A 20,960-nucleotide genomic window follows, 5' to 3' on the forward strand; every position below is an offset into this window, starting at 1 on the left:
TGTTCATGAGAAGCAGACACAGATGCTCCACATTACAGGGATCTGATGTTAATCACACAGAACTAGAGTGGGCTAAGCCAGACAGAAAACATTCAAGTCTGTTTTGTTCTCAGTTCTTCACTAGGGATCTGACATCTCTCCACCAAGCCAAATGAATATGAGCTGAAATAATGACTATACTGTTCTTGTTCTTGTTGGTGGTGGTAGTGGTGGTAGTATTTGTGTTTGGGAGGGGACGTTGCATGTGGGCATGTGTTTGTGCAGCTCAAAACAAAGAAAAAAATTAGAAATTCTGTTTTGAAGTTTGGTGGCAATTTTCATGGGGTTGGTTTAGCCATCTTTGAAAGAGGAAGGAGATGAATGTAAAGAATACCAAGTGCCTCCCTCATTAGTTAACATCTAGGAGATTAGGACTTTAATTAGCTGGGCATGGCCTATTTGTTGGTGGGCAGGTGCAAAGACAGGACATGACAGGATAGCAATTCCTGAAACATGGCCCTAAATAAAGATAAAATGCTAGTTCCTCTGTACCCCAGCTTCTGCTCTCTATCTTAGGTTATATGGGTTACCCTGGTAACAGAGAAGCCTGGGATTAGGAAGAGAACTAGAGATGGCAGCATAATACTTGGTCAGATCAATCCTCATAACAGTATCTTTCAGTTAGGCAGGGTCACATTACTTGACTCCCATAGAGGATGATGAAGGGTCATCAGTGGTCTATGTGTTTGTAGAACACCTGAAGTGCTCCACCTTCTGTGGCCTCAAACTCCTGGAGGCCCCATCTGTGTCAAAAAGTTGGCCCAGCATCGTTTCTAGTCCCCTACCTATCCAGGTACTCCTGATTAGGGTATATGTACTTTGATTTTTCAAAGTGGGATTCAAAACTGAGCACAAGACTCCCAAATACAATCTCTCCAGGAAACAGAAAATCTTCCAAGTTTTGAAATCATGAAGGCAAGAGTGGCTTAATCCTACTGAAATCTGGTCCATTCCCTACCAATGCCTGAACCATCATTCTAAATTCCCTTCTACCAAAGTAGGCTCAGAGAGGCGCTCATGAAAGGTAAAATGCATTGATTTTTCTATTCAGACTAATGTGAGGTTAAATCCTGACTTTTCCTCAGCACAGAGATTTAGTATAAATATTTTTTTTAAATTACTGTATATTATGATGTTTTGACATCTTAAGAAAAACCTTTCTGTCTAGGAAGGCACTGTTCTCAATGTAACTAATTCTTTTTTTTTATTTAAACTAATTCTTAGACATGACAATTCAGAGCCAGGTTTCTCTGTGGCCCATGTCCCACAGGAAGTAGTATTCCTCACTCTGCCTCAGTCATCCCAGAGCCAATTGTCAGGCAACTTGGAACCACCCTCTATGTTAGAGCTGAAAGGAATTATGCAACCTAGCCAATCCTAAACTGGCTCTACGTCTAGTTTTGAGTGTCCTGTAGAAAACTCCAATAGAGAAATGGCCTAAGAACTCCTTTCACACCTATCTTCTGAATCCTGACTACTACATTCTCTGCTTCCTGTTTCCAGGTCTTGTTAATGTAGTAAGTATTTTTCTGAGCCTTCCTTGTTTCTTATCTCACGGAACATTCTCACACCAAAAGTAAAAAACACAGGTGAACTTGGAAAATTCATTGTTCCTAAAAAGAAACAGGCATTGTAGATGAGGAGACTCAGGGATCAAACTACCAGGACTTCTTCCAACAAATAAACTCTTGGGAGATGCACTCAGAATACAGAAAATCACAGCAGCCACCTCATCAAGCATATATAACGTACTAAACCTTATTGTAAATCCTTTGTAACTGTCAGGTTATTTAATTCCCACCAGAGAGGTGGAAGGTGGATATCTTCTGCTATTTTATAGTAGAAGATATAAAGGATAGAAAACTTTGTATTGTTTGCAGAAAATAAAGGTTGGCAGACAGATTAGCATAGCAACCTCAGGATAGAGGTCATGATGTAGTCTAGTGGTAGGTCCTGAGGTCAACTTGGGGAATACTCTTGGAAGGGTTTGTGGCCCCATTCTGCCCCTGGCTCCATGCTTTGAGCTGTGATGTCCTTTCTATACATGTGTTCATACTGTTGAGATGTAATCTACCATGAGGTAACTTACAGAGTCAAGCTGGTGCCAGATCCATGACTTAAACATCTAGAACTATGAGCTAAATAAATCTCTTCTCTTGTAGAGTTAGCCTGCCTCCAACATTTTACCACTGTAACAAAAATTGGGTAAATATACTAGCCATTATTATTATCATGACTATCTCTTAAGAGCACTGTAAGTATGGAACCAAATAATGCATGGAAAATAACTAACATGAATAGGAGTATTAATGAATGGTTATCATCTCTACTTATTTTTATTACGATATATATATATATATGAATATATACATATACATAACACATAAAATTAACCAATATAGGTGAGCATATTAACTACATTCATGTATTTTTTGCAACCATACATACCATTCCTTCTCCAGAATATTTTCACCTTCCCAATCTACAATGCTATCTGTTAAAAACAGGAGGCCATTTCCACGGCTACAAAGTCTGATTCTGAATACTGTGGGAATGGCATTTAGATGAATTACACAACATTTGTCTTTGTATGCCTGACTTATCTTACTCAGCATAGTATCTTCAAGGTTTGTTCAGGTTGTAGCACCTGCTAGCATTTTGTGGTTCCATGGCTTTCTGTTCTGTTATATATACATCACTGGACACTGGAATGTTTTTATCTGCTGGTTATTGTGAATAATGTTGTTTTGGACAACATGTGTTCCATGACTTGTTCATTTAGAAGTAATTTTCCTACACTTTTTTCTTCTTCAAAAAATACACTTGTACATTTAAGTTATCATATTATCACCCTTATGCTACTGGTCAAAACAAGGATGAGAAGATAATGCAAAATTGCCGAGATCAGATGACTTGGCTGGTTAAAGATGTTTATAAAGTGTTTAATAAATTATGTCTGGAAAATTGAAATGAAATGATATAAGTAGAGATATGGTATAAGCTGTAAAATACTGAATGAATAAAAGGAAACCACATTTGTTGTTGTCATGTTCTCTCAGTAGCATGGATCTTAGACTTCTTCTTTCTCCCTCTGCCTCTCTCCTCCTTTTTTTCTCTTTCTCTTTTAACCACCAATGAATGTGACCAACAGTATTAGGCAAGCTTGAGGAGTTATTGCAGCTGTAAGTTTGAAAAAATCACAAATCACTTCTTTGGTGAGTTTAACAAATATATCAGCCCTTACATTTCCTAGTTGTGCAAGTAATAGACATTTTTGGTAAGATTGAGGCCTCTATTTATTCTTTTTGATTATAGTAATTGCAAGGTGTGTAGTAGGTTAAACTCAAGAGAGTCTGGATACTTTGACCAAGTGTATAGACCTATATTGTCTCCCTGTTGGGTGTATGTCACTAAAGTTACCAACATACAAAGGAATTTAACTTAAACTGCCACATTACTACTGCTCATCAAAGCTCATCAATCTCTTATTATGTTACTGGGATGTTGTGACACTTTTATCACAATTACACTGCAAGCAATACAGTCAAGTCACACTGTGGTCAAGTCAGTGAAGGGAGGGACAGGCTTTGATGGATGATCACAGTTGATCAAGTTTGTCAGTTGCTTTATGTGTTTTTATGCTTGTTTGATATTCCTGCCCAGACAGAAGCGGCTTTTAAGGGCACATCTATCAATTGATTCAATTTCACATGGCCATATTATTCTTTCACTTACCCCTGTCTTCTCATCAAAGATTTTGATTCCTCCAAAGGAGATTGTTAAAAAGATTTTCTGTTTGTGTTCTCCTTTGGAACGAGCGCCAGCAACAACACCCTGTTAAAAGGAAAGACATAGTTTGTATTTCAGTGTTTTCATTAGAAAATTCCGTCTGGTCCCAAAAGGCACATCAGGTAACAGGGCTACCAATCGCCCAGTCTTTCCCTCTTGACCTTCCATGTGTCTCCATACCACAAGTTCATATCTACCTGATGCTTTGGGATGGCCCTTGGCTTAGCTTGTTCAACATTGTATAAGTACATACTGAAATATTCACTCATATGACTAAGAAATATTTATGGGATGCCTAGAATTTTGGTTAGGAGTTGGGGATCTCATGATAGAAAACATTATGGACTTCATAGTAATACCTTTTCTGGGTTCTGTGTTAAATACAGATATAAAAGGGAAAAGAATTGATACTAAATTTTATATGTCTATTTTGCCTAGAAAAACTTTGGTCCTCAGAGTTTTATGCCTATTGCCTATAATCTTTATCCAAAGACAGTTTGCATTTTCTACTACCTCTTCTCAATGCTTTCTACACATTCAAGGAAAGTACCAAGCAAATTCATTCCATTTATTAAAGCAGCTATTTTCCCACCTTCCCAAACTTTTCATAAGCCTAAAATATACAGATAAGTCAATGATAACTTAGGCTTCACAAAAATCAGGGATGTAACTTTGCTTATTGTTCTATCTCTGGTACTTGAGACAGTCACAGTAGAGTAAACAATTTTTAAATGAGTGTTTATTATCCAGAGGCTTTGGTCCCAAAGCTGATAGAATTCAAGCTAAGGGTAGTGAGATGTACCTAAATTAGCCTCTTTGGTGGCAGTCACAAAGCACAGTCTTCCCACTCAGCAAATAAAGGCATTTCAAGATCACTGCCCAAATGCCTGGCTCATGCATTAGACATCTTGAGTCTCACAGCCTCTCACTACCATTCATCTAAACATATGTAAAATTCAACCAGACTCAGCAGTTGTGATGGGATTTCAGGAGAAGAATTTTCTAAGATAATTTCAGCTTTAGCTTTCTAGAAGGTAATAGGAGATTACATTACTGTCAGCACAGAATCTTCCTAGAATTGATTTGGGAGAATGACTGGTATAGAAAGCAGTAAGTGAAGTCACAGGGATAGGGAAGGCACCATCTTGGAGATCATTTGATTGTTCTAAGTTTGGGTGTTGAAAATGTTCTGTGGACATACAACATCTGGATGTATTCCTGGTCCACTGTTACCTGGAACAAATAATTTAACTTAGTACCACTTTCAGTATTGCTGCATGGTTGAAAGAATTAAATGAAAATTGGTAAATTATGTACCTAGTACAATGCCTGGTATAGCAGAGTAGAAATAAGAGGTTAATAACTTGTAGTAATTAGTGAATACCCATTGCAGTTAGTGGTCCAGTTCCTGCTTAGATAGCTATTAGTGGGAAATTCATTCCCTCCCAGGCTGCCCACTCTTTCTCAAGGCATCTAACTCACAGAAACACAGAATGTTCTAACCAGAGGAAAAAACCTTGAAATGAATTGATTCAGTTGCCAATTGAGAAGGGAAAAAAAAGCCTCAAAAAGCAAAGACAGCTGGGTGCTGGATTACAGGCTGTAATCCTAGCTACTCAGGAGGCTGAGATCTGAGGATCACTGTTCAAAGCCAGCCGGGGCTGGAAAGTCCATGAAACTCTTATCTCCAATAAACCATCAGAAAGCCAGAAGTAGTGCTGTAGCTCTAGCTGTAGAGCATTCGCCTTGAGCTGAAGAGCTCAGGGACAGGTCCCAAGCCTGGAGTTCAGAGTTCAAGCCCATTCAATGTGACTCTGACTTTCTTAGCAATACCCTTACTGAGTAACAATATCTTGTATTGTTTCCCTGACTTAACCTTTCTTCATGAATCTTACTGTCAGTCTATCACAGATCAGTTGTCAATTGTCTGTCTGTACACAATGCTCTGCAAGCTCAGTTATGCCTGAAATTTTGTTTTAGTTCTATGTGTTCAGTACTACCAATGGAGGCTCCTATAAATCAGTACTCCAAGAGAAGTGACCTGACTTTCCTTCACTTGGGGAGAAACTGAAAGGACAAAGTCAGTTGGGCTTAGGGAACTTGACTTAGAAATCTGTGTTTCTAGCTGGACTAGAGTAAAATATCATTTGCCTCCACTTCTCTATGTTCCAAACCTCAAGTATCCAGACAAAAGACTGTTTAGGCAACCTCTTGCTACAATCATGTGTCACCTCCAAAGCAAAATGTTTAAACTTAATTCCCAGTGTGACAGAATTTGGAGGTAGAGCCTTTAGCAGGAAAAAAAAAGGCAATACCTCCGTAGACATCTTATAAAAAGACACATGCCTTTTGTTTATTCTGCCACAAGAGTACAGTGTTGTTAATCTCTTTCAGAGAAATCTGCAACAAGGCCCAGCCTGGGGGGAGCAGAGAAACTGGATCACCTCCAGACGATGAACCTAGTGGCATGTTGGTCTTAGACTTTCCAGCCTTCAAAACTATGAGAAAATACATTTTTCTCCTGATGAATTACCTACTCTGAGACATTTTCTTACAGCAACACAAATGAACCAAGAGAGAGCCCCTCAAATAGGAAAAACTTGGAGGGCAAGCCAAAGGACAGGGGAGGTTTCCCTCTTTGTTCTTCTGAACCAAAGGCAGCACAGGACTGGGAACAGGGAAGAATGCACCCTGGATGGAAAAATAGTTATAGTATCTTCATTGCCAAAAAGTCTTCCAAGTTCCAGGCTCAAAAACAATCTGGAATAGCAATGACCCTGGGGACATACTGGTGCTGATTAGATTCTAAGGCTTTGTTCCAAGGAACTCTCAAACAATACCATGGTGGATATACATATATACACACACACACACACACACACACACACACACACACACACACACACACACACACACACACACACACACACACACATATACACACGCATGGTGGAATATAGTATAGTTATCATATATATATATATATATACATATATACATATACACACATAAATGTATATCTATATGTAAGAGAAGAGAGAAGAGCCAGCAAGTGTGTTCCTAGAGCATTTGTGCTTAAGAATGCTGGTGCTGGTGTTGGCTTCCCATGACAAATGGACATAAGGACTGTGCATAAGATGCTATGTTTGGGGAAATAGAATGTCCACTCTGTATATCACCTTTATAATGGCAACAAAACAATAATAACAAAAAATTTTAAAAGAAAACTAACCTTAATCCTAATATAAAAAAATCCAATTTTATTAAACTATCTTTCTCTTATAAGATGGGATTGTGTGTAAAACTGTAAAATTTATACTCTGTCCAGGCAAGCTGGCCATTGTGGCATGTCTCAGGATCTTTTAACTTCAGGATTACTCACTACCATAAGGAGCCAGCAAAGGCCTCAAAGACAACTGTGATTAGGGCCTTTATCTGCCTGCTTGTGCTACTTGGGGCTTGTACGAGCTAAGCAGCTACTTAGCTACCTGAATTAATCACTGTTAGAAACCTGGAAATCAACCATGTTCTTGGGTGTCTTCTGTATGCTAATTATAAACAGGAGATAAATATCTGCTTCATAAGATTCAAGGACATAGTATCTGTGAATGCGTTTGTTGTCTATAAATTAAAATACATTGACTAAAATTAAAATACATTTTTGCTGGCACACAGGCCAGTGACCACTCATATTCGCAATACAAATCCCCTGTAAGACCTCTGTAATCCCAGAGAAAATTCTCTAATGAAAAATGCTCCAGCTTCAGAAACTAGTAAAAGAGAAAGGGATTTTTTTTAAATTTCATTTCTCATATGGCTTACAATGAGCAAGTGGGTCTTTTCTGAACACTAAGAGGCATTTTGTACTTCTCTGTCTCTTCTTTGCCTGGGCAGGTGGCCAAATGGAGAATCGATCATTTATGTTTCTGTTTCCTAAAGAAAAACCACTGGGAGCCAAAATGTCAACGTTCTTCTCAACACCTTGCAAATAATGAAACACAATTTTCAAGGAACCAAGAATGCTTCTACAAGTTGACTGTATCTGACAGGAGTGTTATGGCAGGACAAACTCTTAGGGTTTCAGGAACCTCCTGGTTGTGGAGCATTTCACCATAGGTAACACACATACATGTACGTATATGCATGCATGCACACAAGAATAACACACACACACACACACACACACACACAGAGCACCATATAAGCAAAAAGTAAAAAGCCAGAAGTGGCGCTGTGGCTCAAGTGGTAGAGCGCTAGCCTTGAGCTGAAGAGCTGAGGGACAGTGCCCAGGCCCAGAGTTCAGGCCCCACAACCAGACCCAAAAGAAGAAGCAGAAGCAGAAGCAGAGGCAGAAGAAGATGATGAAGAAAAGGTGATGTAGTGGGTGTTTTACCAATATTTTTAGGCATTTATTGTATTTTTTCCACATTCCTCCAACCTGTTCCTAGGGCTTGAACTCAGGGCCTGAGCCTTAGTTTTGTGCTCAAGGCTAGCTTCAAATGACAGGTCAACTTCTAACTTTGGGGTAGTTAATTGGAAATAAACAGATATCTTGAAATTTCCTATCAATCTGGTCTTGAATTGTGATCTTCAGATCTCATCCTCCCGAGTAGCTAGAATTGTGAGTATAAGCCACTTCTTTTGCTCTAATCCTTAAAAAATATATCCTCATGGACTAGTGCAATGTATGTAAGAATGCTCATATATATTATTAGGGGAGGAAAAAGATATGTGATATACGAAGACTATAAATCAAACACAAAATGTTAATATTTATTTATGGGATTTAGACTTAGTTCTATTTTCTTCCTTACAATTTTGAATATCTTCAAAATATTTTATAATTAACATATATGAACTTTATAATCTCAAAAATAAATTATATGTTTTAAATGCAGAAAATGTAAAATATAAGCAGAATATATATATATATATATATATATATATATATATATATATATACACCAAATTCTTAGCATGTTTAATAAAACAATTTACTTGTTTTCCAAATCTAAAATAAATTTTAAAATTCCGATTTTTAATTTCATCCTCAGCTTTCTCAATGAAAACACTCTAATACCTTTAAAATCAGCAATCTCTTTCTGTTAACTTTTAATTATTTAGTTCTCATTACTTTAAAAATATCATTTTTCTTTTATTATGAACTGTTTGGAGTCAAATAACAGGAATTATAAGAAAAAGTCACTTTGCACCTTAACCTTTACTGCATGAAAAAAATGTAAAATTCATAAAAAATGGTAACTTTGTACTTTCACTTTTCTAAGAGTCTTATGATGAAAATAAAATTGAATATGCTACAAAATACACAAGAAAGATAAACATGGCCTATGGCAGAGAAGTAATTCAACTAACACAGGCCAGCTAAATCATCCTCTTCCCAGTAAATAAATACGGTGCTTCATCAATGAACCAAGCAATTAAGTAACAGTGGTATAAACTTATCTGTAGTAATAATTGCAATCATGTCTCTCTCATTCATATAAAGCCTGAGAAACTCATAATGAAATGCTTGCACAGTACCTTGAGTTTCATCATGGAATCTTGACATAACTTGTCTCCCCGAGCTGCGGAAACTTCATCAATCCCGATCAGTTTAGCTTTGTACCGGACCCCTTCACCTTTAAATCTCTTGATCAAAGTGGCTTCACTGCGATCCTGACCTAGAAACAGTAAAAAGTAGATTCAGGTACAAAGTTATGGAAGGCTCAATGTTTGTAAATAGCCAACTCTCCAAAGGCCAATCTGTTTTTGTTTGTTTGTTTGTTTTACTTTTTAGGGAAGTCAAATCACTGGTACCAAGAGAAAAAAAAATTAAAATTTCTAAATGTACACTCTTGCTCCAAACATTTAAAGTCTGATGAAAATTACTTCTCTTACTTGAGCTTCATTTAGGCCGAAAAGTCTTTGAAAATAGTATATGAAGATGAAAGGGGAGTATTAGGACCAGGTTATAGGATGGAAGAAGAAAACAGAGGCCAAACACAGCCAGAATATTCAATATATAAGTGTGGAAAAGGGAGTGGGAAGTATGAAATGGGTCTGAAAAGAGGAAACAGATGCAGTGGTGGGAACGATGGAAAGAGTGGCTCTGATCAAGAAACAGTAGATACTTGGATGGACATGTTAAATTATAGCTCCTTTGTACAACTTTTAGAAGTTCAGAAAATAAAAATAATACATCAGATAATATATGTAAGTCATCAAATTCAGCATTCGGTACATAGTTTTCAATGATAAACAAGAGTCCATGTTCAAGAGTCTTGTTAGCATCAGCACTGAGTCTCCAGTATTTCCAACTTCTAATAATGTTTTGGCCAAAGTCCAAGACCGTCTTTATATCCAATTCCACGGGCTGTTTTATAGTCAAACTTCATAGTAATTGCTTTGTATCCAGTAATAACCCAAGACAATTAGTAAAAACATGATTTTATGACATCTCTTTTGCTTACTCATGTGTGTAGGAAAATAGGCCTCCATGCTACTTGGTACTGAGTGTCCATACCCTGCAACCAGTTCTCTTGATAATTATTAACATAATATTATGCTAAGTCAACCAGAGATCAAATATGCCATATAATGTAAGGACTGTAAAGTTACTGTGAGCAAGTGCTTCATAAAAGATGTTTGGTAATTTTTATATCTACTCTTCAAAACAACTAAGCCATTTCCATCCAGATAATGAAGATAATCACATGATTCAGATAACCTGGTCAAGTTCACAGAGCCCTAAATAACAGGAAAACATAGCAATTCAAACTGCTCTAACCTCGCCATACCTTGACTAGTCAGGGATCTGAGAATTACACGCAAAGCTTCCTAAAGCCTAGAACACTCCAGTCCTCTGATGTTCATTTCCCAGAGAACCATTGAAATCCCATTCTTCTATTGTGTCTCAACGTGGACATAAACTTATACTAAGGACAGTAAAAATGATGTAGCCCACTCCCCTCCACTTATGTGATGTGTAAACTAAAGTCTTTCTATAATATGGGTTTGAGAATTACCTGAGGACCTGCTTAAATGAGATGAAATGACATCAATAGCTAACCACAGTATAGTGCTTTATCTACTGAGGAGATGGTTTCCATTCATTCATTCATTCATTCATTCCATTCCATTCATTCCTTCATTCATTCACTCATCTCTTACTGTTTACTCTGTGCCAAATGCTATTTGTAACTCCCTGACAACAGGAGAGGGAGACAAAAATCTGTGCCTCTAGAAACTCATTTTTGGTGATTGCAAATAAACACATACACTACACATAATAGTAGGTGTATAAGAAGACTGCCTTTATAAATCCCAGCCTTAGTTCATTACAAAGGAACTAAAACCTCACATTCAATGAAATAATGTGTGCAAAAGCATACATTCATTCTTAGGGTAAACTTTCTGTAAAGGGTAAGTGTAGCCATTACAATCATTCCTGTAAAAGATGCATATAGAAGATAGCTTGCTGGGGAGACAGGAGGCACAGAAGAGAACTGTTCACAGGACCAAGCCTGGATCTGTAGTCTACAACTTGCAGAGTACATCTATTGTGCTGCATCTTGTCATTCTTAGCCTATCAACATCTTTGACTAATACTACATGAAGAAAATAGAAAGCATGAATGGTTAGTCAGAGACATTAGTGAGTGTAAACATTGTAACATTGGCATTCTATGAAGGCAGATATCAGAGATTAGAGATGGGGCTTTTTGCCATGATATACTTTTTATTGTCATCTAGCTAAGGAACAAGGCTTATGGTACCATAGTCTCCTTTCCTTGCCTTAATTTACAAAGTTTGGTAAGGGCCACCTACAGATTGGTTTAAGATTTCTTGGGAAGGTTATCTTATTCTATCTCAACTATCACCTGTACTTCATCAACACATGACATTATTTTGGTAACTAATAACACTCCTTTCAGCACTGGGAACTGTCACAGAAATACCAAGTAGCATTTGTCAGAGAATGCATCACAGGCACAAACAAACATATTTGGCCCTGGAAAAATCCCAGAGATAGCTATTATAATTCAGGTTTGAAATTGAAGAACTGAGAGGCCATGGAACTTGTCAAAACTTGCTTAACAGGACCTGACCCACTTTTATCCAATTCCAAACCCTTACTTAGGATTTGTTTGGGTTTCATGCTTCAAGACTCTTCTTTTCAATACCATGATAGATTGCTTCTCATGTATATACAACTTCCATATAAAGCCTTGTATCAAAACTCACCTGGCCCACATATGGTCACATTGGTTATATTGGAAACACACAAACTTCATTCAGTGGTAGATGGACAGATTGTTTGAAATAGAATATACATCTTCCAGCAGTTACATTAAAAAAATTCTCCCAAATCAGATATGCATAGTACCTGAGAAACATGGCAGAGCATAGAACTCTGCTGAGGAAAGAGATTCCTAAGAAAAAGCTGAGCCAGAGCAGGTGAACAAGGGCAGAGATTAATAAGAAAATATTAGGCCATTTAGAGGAAAGTAGAAGCACAATTTAGATTAAGGCCTAGGGCCAACCTCATTTGTATGAAGGGCACTTATGCAGTAGATAATCCAGTTTCTCATTAAATGTTCGACCATTAAAAGGGTGATTTTTCATGAGCACATCTTGATCAAGGTCTCAGTTATATTAGTTAAGAAATAAATAAAAGATAGCAGAGTCATAAGTCTGTAATTCCACCAGACACATACAAATTTGAGAGTATTAAGGAGATCAGATCAGACTTTATGCATCCTAACTTATTTCCAACTTATTTTGAACTTATTTATGCAACTTAGTTCCAACTTATTTTACCTATATGAAAACACTGACTCTGTTTCAAGATAGTGTTTAGGGAAAATTAGCATTATGATCACGCTCCACTATAGAGTATTTATGGTATCAGTTACTATGCCAAGAGTTTCATATCAGGTGATCCACTTGCTCTTTAATGAACATTATTTTATAGAAAATAATACCAGTGCCCAAAGTCAGCACCAAAGCCTGATTTTTTTTGCTAATTCTTGTGCCTGAACTCAGGGTCTGGGCACTGACCCTTACCTTCTTTGTACTCAAGGGTAATGCTCTACCACTTGAGCCACAGGGCCACTTGTGGCTGTTTCTGAGTAGTTTATTGGAGTTATGAGTCTCATGGCTTTCCTATTCAGGCTGGCTTTGAACTGAGATCCTCAGATCTCAGCCTCTTGAGTAGATAGGATTACAGGCGTGAGCCACTAGCAACTGGCCAGCTTGAATTTTTGATGACATCTTTATTGAGATAGAATCATGATCAATACATTTGCCTTTTTAAAGTGTTCAAGTCTATGGTGTTAGTATATTTTCAGAATTGTATAGCTATCACTGCTATTTGATTTCAGAATATTATCATTATTCCAAAACATGTGTATACCTGCTAGCTGCTATGCCCCAGATCCTCATTACCTCCAGTACAAAGCAGCCACAGATATCTTTCAGTCTCTATAGATCTTATTCTAGATATTTTATATCAATGAGATCATATATCAATGAGATCTTCTGTATCCAGTCTGTTTTACTTGGCAGCTTGTTTTCAAGTTTAGCACGCATCTATCTGTACCTCTTTCCCTTTAGTATTTCCTGTTTCTCTTCTGCTCCTCCTTTCTTTCTCTTCATTATTATCCCATAATGTGTTTATAGCACAGAAGTTGGTGAGTATTTTATGTGTTTTCTGTTTGTTTTCTATAATAAATAATGTTGCCATAAATATTTTTGTGTATAAGGTTTTGAATAGAAATGTATTTTCAAATCTCTTAGGATTAAATACCTAAAGGAGGAATTTCTAGGTCATAGGGTAACTCTATTGAGAAATGTTCAAACCATTTTTCAAAATGTACCATTACATCATCTCACTAGTCAAGTAAAAGGGATTCCAGCTTCTCTGCCAGATGTTCTTACCAGCATCTGCCATTGTCTGTGTGCCTTTGACACTTACCCATTCCAATGGGTGTTAAGTAGTATTTCAATGCATTTCTCTTTGGTAGGGAGAGAACTAGGAAATATTATCAAAATGTAGATAATAGATAAAATTGTAAAAGCAAGTATCTCCCAGGTAAGGAAGCCATGAAAAGGAAGTGAAGCCCAGAGGAAGAAAAACTATTAGAGAACATTAATATTTGTATTAGACTATCAAAGCCCTGCTTGTATTTTAGAATCACCTGGGTGATTAAAAGTATCATGCTGCAGAGCTGGCGGTTGGATCAAATGGCATAGCATCTACTTAGCAGGTGTGAGGTACTGAGTTCAAACCCCAGTATGAAAAGAAGCCCTAAAATTAAACAAAATAAACCAATCAACCACACAAACAAAACTAAAATCAAACTGCAGACTTGGATTAAACTATTCTAGGAGTGAATCAGAGCCAGTTGGGGCTTAGAAAGCAAAACCTAGAGCATATGGCTACAATGATGCTGTTAAGTGTCAGGAGAGGCATGGTCACAAAAAAGCTTGAAAGAGTAATAGTTTCTTTCAACCATGGGAGCTATAAATGATCCAGATTTTTTGTGAGGATTAGATTAAAAACATATTAGCAGCTGGGTGCTGGTAGCTTATGCCTAGCTACTAAGGAGGCTGAGATCTGAGGGTTACAGTTTGAGGCCAGGCCAGGCATGAAAGTCTGTGACACTTTCATTTCCAATAAACTACTCAGAAAAATCTAGAAGTAGTTCTGTGGCTCAAGTGGTAGAGCACTAGACTTGAGCACAAAGAAGCTCAGGGATAGTGTCTAGACTCTCAATTCAAGCCCCAGTAGCAGCCAAACAAAACAAAACAAAACAAAACCCACAAAACATTAAAATACCAGCCAACCAACCACCACAACAACAAAAAACATTTTAGGAACATGTACAAAGGGAGGATAAGGCTTTCATTAACTGATTCATTGACTCATGTGTCTATTCAATATTTATTGTCTACTGTGTATCCTAAGATAACACTTGCCAGTGACCTAACCATGTAAATACCTCTGTATTCATGGAGTTTACATTCTACGGGGAAGCATATTGATTTTTTTTTTACTGTACTTTTCTACTTTTACTTTAATAATCACCTGCAGAAATAACTTCAGTCGCAATAGATTCCCAATCCTACCACTGAGATTCTTCACTTGGACGGAAGAACCTGGAAGCCTGAGTTGATTTAGAAATAAGCAACCCTCAAAGATCACTAGAGAACAGCAGGGAGGGGAACCAGTAGCAACTTTTATCTTGAAAAACATCGCGTAAAGTGCACCCTTCAAAATAGAGGGAATCCTCAGAATGATAATTTTTAAACTTTTGATCAGAGTTGTCAAAATGATGGCACTATTTTAACCACTTCATCAGTTGTGAAGGAAAAATGGTATAACAGTAGTAAGGTGCTTTAAAGATTCACTCATCAGTTTTTGGCTGTTTTCTTCTTTCAAAAAATCGGATAATTTTTTGATACTCTTTTAAAGAGGCTTGTCTTAATTGGAGAGTGTGATTTGGTGTATGTGGGTGGCTGGTATGTGTGGAACACATGTGGATGACAGGCAGGGTGCACCATCTCATTACTGCTTTCCCGCTTAGATCAGAGGAAAAGATTGCATACTGTGTGGTTTGAGGTTTGCTGCTCTGATATACCTGCTGTACTTGGTTTCATAATAAGAGTAATTAACAGCATCCAATGGAGGATGGTTTCTCAGAGATCTTAATCCAAAACTATCTAAGTAATCTGAGAATAGAATCTTCAATATAGCACTGATTTGAATTCCAAAGGAGGATACATGGAGGTTATGCAGGATCACACACAGTTGCCTAGAAACCAAGGGCCCTGAAAAGAGAGAAGGAAGTGGCTGAAAATGAGGAGGTAAGCTAAGAGTGGCCTTTGGCCACACCATGTATCTATGACTACATGGTATTTATTGACCCTTAAATGAGATGGTGTCTAAAGCATATTTGAATTCTAACCCTCTTTGAGGATATTTGCAACTAACATTTGGAAAGGTATTAAAGGCCCAACTGGATGACATGCTTTGCACATTTTAGTCTATCATTTTGGCAATCTCTTGTGCTTGTTAGATCTGGAAACAACAGTATCAGCATGGATACATCTATGTAAATATTAGGTCCAGACTTAAAATATATGGGTATTCCTAAATCCACAGAAGCTGGGTGTCCAGGGTCTTTGAGTTTGCATTTGATATTCTATGAGCAAAATAGTTTTGAGCCTATAACTCAATAATAGGTATATTTCTATAGAAGTTACATACATGTACTACTGACAATCATATGTTTATATTGCAATTTTAAATTATAATGTTTAATATTAGAACCAAAAGAAACAGATGTCTTATCTTTCTCTAGTGTCCCAGCCTATTACCTTGCATTCTCAAGGTGGTATGTGGGGGGGGGGAGGGATTTTCAACTCAGAATGTTTTCTTGCATATCACATTGACTAAAAAACAACTTGGAAGGTCAACAGGAAGTCAGAGTAAATCGACAATGACAGCTTGTTAGATGTGTGTGTCTCCAGGACTTTTCCATGTTAACTGCTACCATGGATCATGGGGGCGACAGAGGTTGCTATCCTGAATAAACAGCGGGATTAAGGAGGTACAAGAATATTCTGGAGGCGTACCAGAGAGTCATGGTGGCTATACCTCCATGTCTCTCTCTAACAGATATCCCATACTTCCATACAAGGATCTACCTCATGACATCCCATCATTCCTGACATAAAATGCTACGACCCTTGCCCAACCTTCCAAGGGCTTCCTTCTTATCCTCTGCTTCCTTTCTGTCCTTCATTTCTGGCTTCTCAGACAACAGCCCTGGGGATTAGACTTCTCCAATATCTTGTCATGGCCATTTCTGATTCTCTAACTTGCCTTGCCTCCTTGACAAATACTTCAGACTCAGGTTATATTCTCTATCTTCAAGGCTGTTCTTTAAAAGAAAAAAAAACACATTTGCTTTCTTATCCACTACTTTTCATGAGCTAAAATTAGCTTCCTGAACATATAATATAAGGTGCCTCAAAATGGACTCCTTCCTTGACTTCTACCAGTTTTAGGAGGATACCTCCCCTTATTTGTCAGATGTTCTTCCCAACGGTTTTCATCCAGATCTTCTGTCAGACTAGGCTCAAAAAGTGCATGCTGTGTCAGTGAGCTATTAACTGATTTAGTTAACAGAGTTAACTGTGTTTGGTCAGTTAGCTGTGACCAAATATCTGAGACAAACAGCTTAAACAAGAGACTTACTTGGGCTTAGTTTTATCTTCCTTTGTGTGTGTGTGCATGTGTGTGTATATGAGAGAGAGAGACAGAGAGGGAGGTAGGGAGAGAGAGGGAGGGAGAGGAGGAGGAGAGGGAGAGGGAGAGGGAGAGAGAGGGAGAGAGAGAGGGAGAGAGAGAGAGAGAGAGAGACAGAGAGACAGAGAGACAGAGAGACAGAGAGACAGAGACAGAGAGACAGAGAGACAGAGAGACAGAGAGACAGAGAGAGACAGAGAGAGACAGAGAGAGAGGGAGAGAACACCATAACACCATGGGGCTTGACCTTAGGGCCTAGGTGCTGTCTCTGAGCTCTTTTGTTCAAGGCTTGCACTCTATCACTTTCAGCCACAGCTCCACTTCTAAGGCTCACAGTTCTAGGTCTCAGAGAATGGTAACTGGGGTTCATTGTTTTGGGGCATTTGGTAAGGTTGAACATTGTGATAGGGAACACAATGTAGAACTATGCTGCTTACTACCTAGTAATCAAAGCAGAGAGAAAGAAAGAGTGAGACAGACAGAGAAAGAGACAGAGAGAGACAGATACAAAGAGAGACAGATTAAAAATTTGTCAGAGTCTCAATATTTCCTTCAAGAGCATACTCCCAAGTAATATAAGTTTCTGCCTAGTGTCACAGATTGGTGACTAAGCCAAAAGATCCAAATGATAACATTCTGCTCCTAGCTGCCATCTTATGTGTGACCCACATCTGAAGACATTGTTGAGAGGACACTTTTGAGAGGAAAGAGGGCAGGAATTTAGGCAACTGGGAATGTGCTCTTAAAAGCGTATTTGAGAAGTTTGGTCTCTTCCTCTCTCTCTCTCCTCTCTCTCTCCTCTCTCTCTCTCTCTCTCTCTCTCTCTCTCTCTCTCTCTCTCTCTCTCTCTCTCTCTCTCTCTCTCTCTCTCTCTCTCTCTCTCTCTCTCTCTCTCTCTCTGCTTCCTATCTGCCATGAGGTAAAAGGGTCCCTCCACCATGTTCTTCTGCCTTCATGGACTCACCACCTTGCCATAGCCCCATAAATAATAGGACAAAGCAAATATGGACAGAAACTTTAGAAACTGTGAACCAAAATATATCCTTTTCTCCTTATAGGTTGATTTTTCTGAGGCATCGTATCTCAGTGATGGAAGACTCAGGAATATTCTGTAATTTCACACCTGCAATTCTTGGAGCCTGAAAGACATTCTTCTCCATCCTTTTACCCCTGTTCTGTTCACACCTGAAATCTTAACATAGTGCCCTGAGTGCCTCAAACCATTATCTAGTGTGTACCCTTAGCCATTCACCAGAGCCTTCATCCCCATAATTCATAGTTAATCTAATTCATACTAATCTAATTGGAAGCTATCTTCTTCATTAGTCTGTAAACTTCATGATGGTAGAAGTTCTGTGGGATTCATTGGTTATTACATTACCAGTAGCTAGCATTTTCCTACCACATGGACAGAGTTTTTACTTTATTCCCTTTCAGCAGTGGTCACTGCATTCGTGGTACATCATTAACTACATTTACTTGACTATCTCCTTCTCTACAATTGGACTCCACAAGGATGAATCAAGATCAACTCACCTGTGTATTCTCTGGACTTAGCATGGTATGTGAAAGGGTCCAGACCCACAATGCCCAGATCTGCAGAATGGTTGAGTAAATAAATTAATTTGTTCATTTAGTTTAAGTAGAGAGTGGATGCCAAGACTCAGGATGACTGTGGAAAACCACCCAATGGGACAATAAAAACCCTTACTTAAGCCATCCCATAAGTCTGATTCACATTGTTCGAAGAATAAAATTCCTAATAGGATGAAGTAAAACTGACAACCATAATTATCTTAGAATGCTGGGCCTGGGCACTGTCCCTCAACTCTTAAGCTCAAGGCCAGCGCTCTACCACTTGAGCCACAGTGCCACTTCTGGCTTTTTCTGCTTATGTGGTGCTGAGGAATTGAACCCAGGGCCTCAAGCATGCAAGGCAAGCACTCTACCACTGAGCCACCTTCCCAGCCCAACCATAATCATCTTAACGTTGAGTTTGCTTTATGCCATTAAGGACTAACGATTCTTAACCTTATCATACATAACCTGCTCACCTCTTAACCTGGGAAAGGGCTCTTCTCTGAATTTAAATCAGGCAAATTTCCTGGGCACCATGTGAATTCTTCATTTTTGAACAGGCCTCAACAATACTATTAGAAATAAAATCAGGTGCCTGTCTTGGAGCAGAAGACAAAACTAATGTTGAAGCCTATTCCAAATAACATCCTGCAGAAGCTTCAGCACAAACAAGCCTCTATCGAGAGACTGGATCTGAAGCAGAAAGGCAATTAGCATTTTTTATGACAGGAGCAGATTGTTCACAGAATTCACTGGAGTCATAAATGGCCGCCTACTCCAGGCTGATGATAAAGACTGTTAATGGCCAAATAAAAGATATTTCACACCCAAGATTGTTCTCCCTTTATCTCCCTGGTTTGTCACAGATTTTAATGAGTACAGCCACAGAAATCCACAGAAATGCCAAGCTAAGTATTCTTTTTTTTTTCCTAGTGTGTTCATTCTGGCTATGAATTCTTCTAACTTTTGACAGTTACAATATTTCCTCATCTAGTAGAGGTCAACTCCAATGCACATTTTCTATCTAGCTGACAAGTCATTCTGTGTTCTAGACACTTAAACATCAATGGAAGTATCTTGTCAGCTCAGGCTGTTACAATAAAATATGATAGTTGATGCACCTTAAACTATAGACACTGGTTTGTCATGGTTCAGGGGGCTTATAAGGCCAAGATCAAGGTGGGCAGACTTGGTTCTTGGTGAGAACCTTATACCTAGCTTGTAAATGGCCACTCTCACACTGTGTGATCAAGAGACTTCTTGTTTCCACATACAGGGATGAAGGCTGAGGAAGAAGGAGATGGCAGGAGAGAGGGGAAAAGTGATTTAAGGGACACCTGTGTTCTCCTCTTCTATAGGTCCACTATTCTCATTATGAAGACTCCACCATCATGTCCTGCTCATCTAAAACTAACAATGTATCCCAGGCTCTATTCCAAAATACCATCACTTTGAGAGTTAGGAATTTGACATATTAGAGAGAAGCACTGGCATTTAAATAGAGAGACCAATTAGGAAGGAGGAGTAAAAAAGGTAGAAAAGACCTGAAATGAGCCTGTGTGCCTTGTTTTTGTAAAATATTTTATTAAAATCTTGCATAAACCTTGGAGAAGAGGACTGCAACATATTCAGAGGAGAAGATAATTGAAGCACAGGGACATGAAGTTGGGCAAGGCCATACTGACAGTAAAGTACATGTTGCTTGATCATTTGGATCCAGGAATACTGAATCTGATTTGCAGGATAATCCTGGCACTAGATATAGGAATTTAGGAAGTTGGTATAGTTTGCTGAGCTTTAGGCTGTCTACTACTAAACACTGCAGTAACAGGCATTCATCCTCAGGAGGATCATATGATATATGTTATGCTCTTTGCATACAGCTTAGCACATAGCAATCATTCTATAAATATCCATTGCCTTCTTTCTTCTCCAATGAATTATTTCACATTTAGCATCAGTAGTCCCAGCATATAGCCATAGAAATATATTTGCATGACCATATTTGCAATACTATGGTGAAGTATTATTGAATTAGCCCAGCTGTTTGTGACTTTTGTTTTGGGATGACTGGGACTGAGGTGCAATTAGCAGCCCCATGTCCCTTCTTGAAGGGAAGAGGGAGATCACCTTATGAATTATTAACACAGAGACATCCCCCTCCTCCTGAACATCTATCTCAATCATAGGCCATCCATCTGGATGATAAGAAAATTTCAAAGGATTGCACCTCTGCCCCC

At 38.3% G+C, this 20,960-nt stretch overlaps 1 protein-coding gene across 6 annotated transcripts in view; it reads right to left on the reverse strand.

Moving 5' to 3' along the window:
- Positions 1-20,960, reverse strand: part of Dab1 (DAB adaptor protein 1) — a 1,106,968-nt gene that overhangs the window by 138,337 nt on the left and 947,671 nt on the right. For all 6 annotated transcript variants that reach the window (XM_069987149.1, XM_069987146.1, XM_069987144.1 and 3 more), the window contains 2 exons: positions 9,370-9,509; positions 3,775-3,873 (listed from right to left, as the gene is read on the reverse strand). In XM_069987149.1, coding sequence (XP_069843250.1) covers positions 3,775-3,873; positions 9,370-9,509 — 239 coding nt within the window. The remainder of the gene's footprint in view (positions 1-3,774; positions 3,874-9,369; positions 9,510-20,960) is intronic.

Source organism: Dipodomys merriami, unplaced genomic scaffold (assembly GCF_024711535.1).
Source record: "Dipodomys merriami isolate MVZ:Mamm:240054 unplaced genomic scaffold, mDipMer1.0.p SCAF_34, whole genome shotgun sequence".
Classification (NCBI taxonomy): domain Eukaryota; kingdom Metazoa; phylum Chordata; class Mammalia; order Rodentia; family Heteromyidae; genus Dipodomys; species Dipodomys merriami.